The sequence below is a fragment of the Camelus bactrianus genome, chromosome 17 (genome assembly GCF_048773025.1).
Source record: "Camelus bactrianus isolate YW-2024 breed Bactrian camel chromosome 17, ASM4877302v1, whole genome shotgun sequence".
Taxonomy (NCBI): Eukaryota; Metazoa; Chordata; class Mammalia; order Artiodactyla; family Camelidae; genus Camelus; species Camelus bactrianus.
In genome coordinates this window covers 3,489,552-3,500,261 of record NC_133555.1, presented here as the reverse complement: position 1 = coordinate 3,500,261, position 10,710 = coordinate 3,489,552, and the positions used below count along the sequence as shown (strand labels likewise).

At 53.6% G+C, this 10,710-nt stretch overlaps 1 protein-coding gene across 8 annotated transcripts in view; it reads right to left on the bottom strand.

The window, feature by feature from the left end:
* The window catches only part of NR2C2 (nuclear receptor subfamily 2 group C member 2), an 82,304-nt gene that overhangs the window by 6,892 nt on the left and 64,702 nt on the right, over nt 1-10,710 (bottom strand). For 7 of the 8 annotated variants that reach the window (XM_074344277.1, XM_074344271.1, XM_074344273.1 and 4 more), the window contains 7 exons: nt 10,148-10,241; nt 7,127-7,260; nt 6,073-6,250; nt 4,857-5,023; nt 4,063-4,202; nt 2,725-2,862; nt 1,302-1,407 (listed from right to left, as the gene is read on the bottom strand). In XM_074344277.1, coding sequence (XP_074200378.1) covers nt 1,302-1,407; nt 2,725-2,862; nt 4,063-4,202; nt 4,857-5,023; nt 6,073-6,250; nt 7,127-7,260; nt 10,148-10,241 — 957 coding nt within the window. The remainder of the gene's footprint in view (nt 1-1,301; nt 1,408-2,724; nt 2,863-4,062; nt 4,203-4,856; nt 5,024-6,072; nt 6,251-7,126; nt 7,261-10,147; nt 10,242-10,710) is intronic. The other variant, XM_010953101.3, reaches the window with a different exon arrangement.

Below are 10,710 nucleotides of genomic sequence, written 5' to 3'. Positions count from 1 at the left end.
GCACTTCGGGAAGAGCGAACAGCGTGAGCAAAGGCCTGAGGACAGGAAAGGGAGACGTGAGCAAAGGCCTGAGGACGGGAAAGGGAGACGGCGACTGTGCTGAAGCAGGCTACAGCCGCCCTAGGGCCTCTCTCTGGGGAGCGGTCTCGGTGCTTCTGAGTCCTGTGAGAGGCTCCCTGCTGTCATGTAAGGCCTGCCCTCTTCCCCCCCGGGCTCCCTGACTGGACCAGCTGTGACTCAGGACTTCTCAGAAACACGTACTTTCAAAGGCCAGAGAGCTACCGTTCCCGGTGACTCCCGTGTGCTGGGGCTCACCAAACAGCCCCCAGAGGGGCCTCTTCCGGCCACAGGCTGTGTGGGAGTGGGCCCACGGCCTCCTCAGGACAGCGTGCCCGCACGAGCCCTGGCTGAGGGTGTGTTACTTGACAGCCCCATTCTGTGCGTGTTGAAGCTGGAGTTATTCTAGATTTACTGTGAGGTCTTCAGCAATTGCAGGAGAGAATGGATCCTGCTTTGGCAAAAGCTGTGTCTGGGCCGTCGAGGTGTGGCTAAAGCAGGCAGGTCAGCCACAGGCCCCCAGCCACACCTGAGAAACAGTCCCCCTGGGGCTGGGGCATCTCAAGTTCACAGGGCACCTGCTGACTGAGGTCTGTTTGCAGAAGACACGAGGGGGAAAGGTGGGGAGGGAAATATTATGCTTGATGGGGCCCCAGAATCCACATGGGCCTCCAGTGGGTCAAGAACTGATCACGAGGAAAGAGCTCTTCCACTTGGCTGGAAGGAAAGCCTGCCAGTACACTCTGCCCTATTTCAGAACACCTTCCTATTCAAATCTGCATGAAAAAGGCATATATATGTATTTTTTGCTGCACAAACATTATAAATTTTCACTCAAATAAAGGGACTCCTAAAAATCAGTTAATCTGAGTGTGAAATTATTATTTTGTGCAACCCCCTCACTCTTTATGGGGTCGGACTTGGTTTCTGTCAACGAAAACTTCTTGGTCAAACACTCTGGCTAGTACCGCCTCTTCAGTGGATGCAGAGCAAAGGGGCCGAGCTTCTGACTATTGTGGACAAGGGTGTCTCCGTGAGAACCCACATCTCAAGCCCTAAAGGAGATCACAACTTCCAGCCCCTCAAATTACAGAGGAGCACCCCAAGGCCTCACCCAGCGGCACGCGACGGCCTGTAGCCGCGCCCCCCCCCCCCCCCAACCCGCTGGGAGGTGCGAGGACTGAGTGCGACCACACGGAGCCCCGCGGGCTGTGCGCGGACGGCTGGCGCTGCGGGTGCCTCACCGGTAGGTGTCTTCCGAGTAGGTTTTCTGTACATAGTCCTGCAGCTCCATCTGGGCCTTTTCCTGGAATTTTTCAATCTGGCTTGTGCTGGTCAAACCTGGATGATCTGAAAAAAGAAAAATACCCTAAACTGCCCTCTGTATTTGGAAAGCCTCACTTGCAAACTTCTTAGTACTTATTTTTAGTCAAACTTCTGAAACATTTCTCAGGTACAGCAGGTTGAACCCTGAAGGCTGGGCTGGTCTGGATATTGCTGCTAGAATGCTTGTTTCTCCTGTGTGTCCCGCCAAAGCCAAAAGGTTCCCAGGAGCGGGCTCCGGCCTCCTGGGTGGCCACACCAGGCTGAGCAGCACCCGCCCCGGGCTGGCTCTAGACCTGGGGCGGCTGCCTGCTCGCTCTGGGAAGCACACACCACATGGAACGAGAAATCATCGCCTGCTTTCTAGACATTTAATCACGTAACATCTCCCATTTTGTATCAGCTGTTCTGTTGTCGGTGAGTGGAGGGGGGGGGTCCACACTGTCCAGCCCCGCTGTTGAGGACACTACACCGCTCACTGAGCAGCCTCTAGGAGGCCCGAGGAGAATGGCTGAGGGGGAGCGAGCCAGCCTGGTCCACTCTTACTTCCCACCTCTTGTCCCGGTGCTGTGACCACGCCCTGTGGCTGCCCTGCAGCTGCCACTGCCCTAGGGCCCAGGGGGACTCGTGCGGTCTCAGTCTGGCTGCGTTGTATGTCTAACATACCTAAAAACCGGCAGAGAGCAAAACAAATCAAAACAAAAAAGGGCGCTGGATGGGGAGCACAGTGGTCCCCTGGCACCCACGGGGCACTGGTTCCAGGCCCTCCCACGGATACCAAAATCCACGGATGCTCTTCACATTAGCGGTGTGGCATGTAACCTAAGCATGTCTCCCCGTGTACTTTTAAGTCACCTCTAGCCTCCTTCTAATACCTAACAATATAAATGCTATGTAAATAATTGTACTTAGTTGCTGGTATACAGCAAATTCAAGGTTTGCTTTTTGGAACTCCTGGATTTTTTTTTTCCATTAAATATTTTCAATTCGTGGTTGGCTGAACCCACAGATGTGGGACCCATGGAAAGAGCGGGCCTACTGTACACTCAAATTTGTTGGCCGAGGTCCTGTTTGACCAATGGCTTATAGTCAGGACACAGATGAGGTCCAGTCAGTGTATGACGTTGGCTGGCACTCTAGTGTGTTTCTCTGGGAGGGTAAAGGCAGGATTTAAAAGAACGTATGTATGGATGTGAGCTAGCAAAGCACACCTACCGTGGGAACCTCCAGTCACACAGCGTTCGCCAGGGCGCTCTACACTGCCGACCCCTGACAACGCGCCCACACGCAGAGACACCAGTGGACACAGGTGGAAGCTGCCCCACGCGCCCCCGGGCGTCTTACCGGGGCTGAAGAGAACTATGGCTTTAAGGTACGCGTACTCGTAGCCGTCCACGTCCAGCCTTGCCATGCTGTTACAGAACTCCTGAAGCTTCCAGATGTGCTCCATGACTTGCTTTATCCGATCGCCAGAAAGTTTATCTAGAAATCAACACCACAGATCCTTTGAGAAGGGCCAGGGAGAATAGCACGAGGGCCACAGACTGAAAAAAGATGAGAATGATTTCACTCAAACGAAAAACCAGTTCTCTCAAGAGCCGCACACCCCAACTCCAGCCCACCGCACACTCTGCCTCCACAGCCAGCACTGGCAGGCGAGTGGCCCCCGCGCAGAGGGCCGACTCCCTTCACCCTGTGCTGAAGGCCACGTGCCAGTTCTCAGCAGTGGTTAGATTTTCTAAGTCTCTGCAGGCACGGATGGAATATCTGCCAACCTGAACATGCTGGCAGTTTTTGGTTGCCGAAACAATTTTATCTGTTGTCTGATTTAGTCCTCGTGACAACAGCTTACTGTTGAAGGTCTATGGGATGTCCAGGATCACTATTAGTGTTATTATATTCAGTTAAAAACAAAGAAAACTAAAGCTCATTTGTGAACAAACCTAACTTAGATTCAATAAAATGTTGCAGGGTTTTAAAAATCACCTTTATATAACCAATCCAAAGGAATAACTAGAAAAACGAAGGAGTGACTGGTAACCCACATTCTGAGGTCTCACACCTGGGTGCTCAGTTTCAATCCGGCCACAGGCGCGGCTCTGCCGGGCTAGCCTGGACCCCGGGCAGTGTGTGCTCCCTCCACGGCACCCTCAGGGCGCCGGGACGCGCAGCACGCGGAGGCCGCACAGGCTTCGTCCCAGTCCTGACACGGCTGGGACCTGACCACCCAGCGTCAGGGGAGGCACCTGTTCATTTCACGCCCCGGACTAGGGCTCCGTGTGACGCAGCAGCGTGCCCCGGCTCCCAGCTGTCCCACTGGCTGCTTCATCCGGGCAAGCCAGGGAGCTCTGTGGGACCTCAGTTTCCCTACACGTAACCCTGAGATAGCAGTTTCTACTTTCCAGGTGTGAGGACTTGTGAGACACCACACATGAAAGGGTAGTCTGTCCATGAAGATGAGAACAAGCTGTGACTGTTCTGAAAACAATACTACATGGTTACATATTGGAAGATAACACCTTTTTCCAATAACCTCTTTTTCCTTTCATCCTCATTATATGAGAAAAAGGCAGTCAGGTAGAAATTTAAACATTCTGACCGTGAGGGTCCCGTGATGTGAAAGTTAAACTTCCCTCAGCTAAGGATGCTGTGGGACACAGGCTGGCCGCAGCCCCGGCTGACCTTCCTGGATGCTGTTCTGCAGGTGGTTGACGATGGCAGCCAGGATGGTGGAGAGGCTCATGACTTGGGCACACTGGGCCAGGCCCAGGGTGAAGAGCTCGTTCCAGCAGGCCCGCACCAGGCTGGTGTTGCAGTCCTGCCTGGAGACAGAGGCGGGTGGGTGAGGGTGCCCGTGGCACGTCCCCAAGTCCCCCCACAGCCTGAAGCTGCTTCAGCATGTTTGTTGAAGGCCTATGGAATGTTCAGGGTCACTCTCCATCAACACCACTGTCTATGAATGTCTTCAGTGAAGTCCCTCTGAGGATGAACGATCTGTCTCTTAACAGCCACGGGTGGCTTATGAGAGGCTACAGCGATCAGAGGACGGACAGCCGAGGGTGGGCCCTGAGGGCCAGACACTGGGACTGCAGCAGGGAGGAAGGGTCAGCTGCGGGGGCAACCTACCCTCAGGGCAGCACGGCCGCTGCACCACAAAACCACCTGTCCTCCCCTCTCAGGAGGCCCCGGATGCAGCGCCTCCTCCTTGGAGTTCAGGGTGACTCCTGCCTGCTCCACTCCAGCCCCTGCTCCTCACACCAAACCCTCGGCACGTGGAGGAGGCACAGGAAAGGCCCGAGGGACATCGCAGCATTGGCAACCGTGGTCCCCTTGCTGTCAGGCTACTGACTACACTTATCAAGAAAAATCAGGCCAAGGAAACAGACTGGAAGTGCCCTCAGAGATCCTCCCGGCCACTCCTAGAGCAGGGGGCTGGAGGGCCCTGCCAGAGGACACACAGGGAGAAGAGCCCTTACCCGAGGGCTTGGAAGGCCGGGATGGACCGGGCCCAGTGCATGGAGAGGAAGAGCAGGCGGGACGCGGACTCGCAGATGTAGTGCACGTTGAGGTACTCCGGCATCGGGCTGGGCATGGTGAGCTGGGGGAGAGAGCACACGGCACGGGGGACCGAGGGACGGCAGCTCTGTCAACACACGAATCCCTGCCGTGTTTCAACACTCGTGGCCGCCAGAGTCACCGTCTCTGACACTGGAGCCCCGTACAGACCAGCCGTGCAGAGCAGGTGTCCTCTGCAGGGGCCGCACTGACTCCCCGTGCTGTCCTGCCCAGTGAACAGGCTCTGATGGCCCCAGGAATGTGGAATGACGGGAACCTCCCAGCTCACCTACACAACTCCTGCCTCAAGTACTCTGTTACTTGTTCTAAGGTGATTCCATTTCAAGCCACAGTCTAACTGAGGTCGGGGCACGGGGTCACTCATGGGCTCGCAGGGATCTGGCAGGTGGCCTCAGTAACGGGGGAGAGCGAGCAGGAGCCCCGAGGGCAGGAGGGCTTCCCACCGACAGGATGTCAGACTGGGCTCCGGGAGCCCAGTGTCTAAGAGGGGCTCTAATGCCTCTGAAGCTCGGCACCCTTGGACAACCATGGGCAGGGTCCCAGTCTTCCTAAGTGACTGGCCAGACCTCTCCCAGCAGAGAATACAAGGGGAACTGGAAGACTTGGTCTGAAGACCCAGAGACTAAGGAGCTTCAGGGAAGCTGGGAGTGTCCTGGACAAGTGAGGCCAGGAGGGGCAAGGGCAGGGAGACGCTCAAGGACCCGGCGGCAATCTTCTAGCCTATCTGAGCTCTTCTTTCTGGGGCTCTAGAGGGCAAGAGGTCAGGCCCAATGGCTGGGAAAAATACTCACTGGAATAGACAAAGGGCCTGCCTGAGCCTATGCTGAAGCCAAGCCGTCACCGGAAGGCAGACGGCAGAGTGGCCCTTGCTGGGTAGCCTGCATCAGCCTGTCTTGGCAATGACAGGCGGTCAGGCCTCCTTCAGGGTCACCTTCAGAGCCAAATGGCCACATAAGCAGAAGGTGAGTGAAAATGCTGCAGAATGGGACACTGCTCTGCAGTACAAGGTCCTGACCAAGCACCACTGTGTGGAAATTTGCTCACATCAAGGTTTGGTTTTTAAACTGAGCCTGGCTGAGGCCGGAGCCCCTCCCCCAGCAGGGCGACTGCCCTCACCTTAAACGTGACGTGAGTGTCTGAGAGGAGGGGGCCTTCGACCTCGATGATGGGCGTGGACTGGTCTCTGCTGATGACGTGGATGCTGCCCCCTCCGCCGCCGTCCAGCCCGTCCGCCAGGCTCGGGGGCGAGGAGCCGTCCGTGGTATTAAGAGCTTTAGCTAAGGTGTCAAACGCCCTGCAAGCAAAAGTGAGGCGAGCAAGTGTATGAATCCGCGGCTTCTAGGAGGAGGAGAGCTCCAGCTGAGACGTAATTTAGGAAAATGACGCATCAGGAAGATAACCAACTTCCCCTTGCTGAGAAGAGGAACGCGGCTTCCACGTGCTGTCTCCACAGCGTCTTGGGCACTGAGCTCTGTGTTCCTTTCGTGTGTAAGTTCTACTTTTCACGACTACTCTCTGAGGCAGAATTCTCTCCATTTCACATATGTGAAAGCTAACTCCTCCATGACCGCCCACGTAGTAAGCAGTAGAACCAGAATTCTCCCAAACTCAAATCCCCTCCTTCTTCCATCGGATCTAGATCTAGGTTTTCTATCAGACCACAAGTGAACACGAGGACCGGTGCCCTCCAGTGGCCCCAGCCACACACCTGCCTGGCCTGGCAAGATGGGCAGGAGTGGATGGTCCAACGGGAAAGGAGCAAACCCTGACCCTCGCAGCCGGGTGCAGGCGCCTGGGCCAGCCGGCGCCGTCTAACAGCTAGTGTCTGTCCGCCCTGGTGAGTCGAGCTAAGCTCTAGACTCACCGCCTGGAAAAAGGCTGCATGACTGATGCTCAGGCACCATAAACAGCAACCAATACAAGTAACAGCTTTCCCCCTACTTCCAGTGAGTTACTCAATTTCCTTTATTAGCTGGAATAAAAAGTTTTTAGATTGTTTTATGTCATGTGGTATCAGTGAGTCCACGTTCACGTGACAGACGTGAGGGGCCCCGTGACGATCCCACAATCCTTGATTAAATACAGGGTGGGCGTCAAGCCGCTGCCACCCACCCTCACGAGGCAGCGCCTGCGCGCGTCGGGAGGGGCCTCCAGCCTCATGGGCTCGTACCGAGTGATCTCACTCGCAGACTGGTCCTCTGGCTGCATTTCCGAAGTGTCACCATTGTTCAGGGACTCACTTAGGTTGGCAAGGGAAGTCACCACGTTTGCCAGTGTGCCCAGGGCCCCCTGGCTTGTTTCAGCCTGTTAATCAGAAAATAACAGCGTCAAAGGTGCACACACATGACTCTCAGGGCAATGAAGGTATAAGGCTGCTTTAAAGCCAGCTTCTATGCAGGTAGGACGGGGCAGCATGGGGAAGAGCTTTTTGGGGAGAAATACTTCTGGCGGTGATAGTAGTTACACAAATCTACACATGTGATGAAATGGCAGAACAAAAACAGGTAAGCTGGATGTCCCCAAAATTTAAACCTTTGAGCTTCAAAAGACATAATCAAGAAAGTAGAAAGACAGCCAGCCTCTCCCCCTCAACCACACAAGACAACCCACAGAATGGGAAGAAAGTTTTGCAAATCACCCATCTGATTTAGTAGCCAGAGTATCTGAAGAACTCTTATAACTCAGTGATAAAGATGCGAATCAAAACCACAATGAGAGACCACTTCACACCCACTAGGATGGTCATAGTCAAAAAGACAGATAATAACAAGTGTTGAGAGGATGTGCAGAAAGCAGAACACGCACAGACTGCTGGTGGGGGTATAAAATGGTGCAGCCACTGGGGAACACAGCCTGGTCATTCCTCAGAAGTCTGAGCAGAGACTCGTCTAATGTAAACGACAAGAGCAGTCCCACTCGCAGGCACATACATAAGCGGTGTTAAAACATTTCCACAGAACACCTTGCATGCAACGCTCACAGCAGCATTACTCCTAAAAGCCAAAAAGCAGGAACACCCCAAACGTCCATCAGCTCATGAATGGATAAACAGCACACGGTACAGCTATTCAGCAGCACCTTTTCTGGCAATAAAGAACCATCAACCACCGATACATGCCACAACGTGGATGAACCTTAAAAACATTAAGCTAAGAGAAAGAGGCCAGTCACAAAAGGCCGTATATTGTATAATTCCCTTTATATAAAATGTCCGGAACTGATAAACTATACCCAGAAAGCAGATGAGTGGTTGGCAGGGGTTGGTGGGGGGTAGTGACTGCTTAACGGGTTCAGGGTTTCTTTCTGGGGTGATGAAAATGTTCTGAAACTAGGTAGTGGGGGATGTTATAACAAGCTGAAAACCACTGAACTGTACAGTAAAAGGGAAAACTTTCTGGTATGTGAATTATATCTCAAGTTAAAAAAGGGAAAGAAAGCCAAAGATACACTCAAACAAATATGTATACACAAATGATGTGTATACGTGAATGTCTGCTGTATTTTGATTATAAAAGTGAAAAACTAGAATCAGCAGAAAAGATCATGAACGACTGATTAATAAATCACAGAACAACTATGTAACAGAATTTCACGCAGCTGCTAAAAGACATAGGTCCCCAGGACAGACTGCTATGCTGGAGGGAGGACGCTGAAGAAGACTGGAAAGGGGGGACAGAACAGCACCCACATGTGCACCAGCACCACGTCCTGCCTTGGTTCTGTACTGCTGTGTGGGACGCAACCGCGGGAGAGACTGGGTAACGCGTACAAGGATCGCTGTAGCATCTTTGTACTCACTCAAAGCAAACGGTTTTGAATGTGTAATGATTTCAAAGTAAGAAGTTTAAAAATCAGTTTCTGGAAACAGCCAGCTTTAGGTGAGCTGCTTGTGCCTGAGATTCATGACAGGCTGCTGGGCGGGTCCTGTCACTCCAGGGCAGAAGGGGGGACAGCTCTGTCTTCACCACTGTCCTTCTCCACCCAGCGACCACCACGAACCTCAACAGTTCACATGTACTGAGGGCTCACCGTGTGCCACGTGCTTTATAAAAGTGCCTCGCTCGAGTTTCCCAGCACCCCTGTGTGGGTGTCCTGAGGTGGAGAAGGGAGGGCATGGGGCGACCAGGAGTGCCAGCTGGCCCTGCAGTCAGTCTCCGCACAGACGGCATTGCAGAACGGGGGCTGGGCGGGCCCTGGTGACCAGGAGTTTACGGTGGCTTGGGCCTAACTTTCAGGATGGTGTCCCCACCCAACTACGTAGTCAGTCACTGTCTGCCGGGTGATGGCAGGAAGCCAGGCATGATTTGTCACCACCGCCCAAGGACAGGGGGCTCGAAGCCCAGCTGAGGACCAACAGGCAGAGGGCAGCTCTCTGTGCTGGCCACCAGCTCCCATTTTTGCCTTTTCTTTCCCAAAGGAGGATGTTCCTTAAGGCCCTGTGTGTGCATGAGAGCCGGCAAGAGGGAGGCCCGCAGGCCTGGCTCTGGCTCTGGCTCTGGCTCTGGCTCTGGCTCTGGCGGCAGCACCAGCGCTGTTCCCGAGCTGCTCCTTCCAGAGCAGAGACACTGGGGCTCGGCTGGGGCTGCTGCACCATTGCTCAGGTCGCATCAGGGACAAGAGGGTGAGAGAAACACCGGGTTCCCGTGCCTGGAGCCCCCCTCCCCTGGTTATCTCCACAGGAGACAGCCAGCTCTCCCTCTCTCTCGGGGTGACAAACATCTCTCTGTCCACAAGTTAAACTCCCTGTGGTTGATCTGCTCTGTCCGTTCTAGAATTGTTAGAATCATGGCTGAACTTCTTCCTGCAGATCATCCAATAAAAAGGAACCAGAGGCTTCTGCAAAGGCCATCTCAGGGTAAGTAGCTCCTTTCTCAGCTTGCCAATAGTTTGCCAATGTGTGTACCAGGTAAAAGCCTTAAAAGAGGAGAGAACCACAGACTTCTCACTGAACTGAACTCTAGACCCTGACATGTAAAATGACCATGATCAGCCGGCTCTGACTGAGTTTCCAAAAGGACACTGGCATCCCTGAAATAAATCAGAGCACAGCTGTATCAGAAGTAAATGGAGACGCAGAAGGCCACGCTGTCAACGCAGTCTCTGAAGGCCAGGAAGGAGGCGCACACATTCAGAGAAGCAGCCTGCACTGTGACGTAAAGGTGAAGGAGAAAGCGTAAGTGGAGAACGTCACCTTGGAATCCGTGGCCAGGAGAACCGTACCATCCTCACGTATCAAAGGCTGCTGGATGTTCACAAGCATCCCTGGATCAAGAAGACCTGTTTGTCTATTTAAGACATAAAGAAACCCAGAGTAGCTTCCAACATTTAATGTACAGTATGATCATGCTGCATTTACCTGCCTCGTCCACACCTGCAACGCCAAGCAGAAGGAACGCTTTAACTAGACTCAGCCACTGGGTGACTGTACAACCCCCTGTTCTAGACGTGCACTAAGTCAGGTCTATAGCCTAGGAGGGGAGGACACAGGTGCACAGCCCCAGGCTTCCATGCTGACCCCAGACTGCGGCTGCTCTGCTGATAGCGTTAACCTGACCTCAGAATATCACCAAGGCACTCCCAGCTCCAGTGCTGGCTATGATACATTGCAGACTTCTTGTTTTCCCTTTCTATTCCTTTAAAATTAAGTTCAATAGATTACATTAAAAAGAATGTACGAGGGGGAGGGTATAGCTCAAATGGTAGAGCGCATGCTTATTAGCACACACGAGGTCCTGGGTTCAATCCCCAGTACCT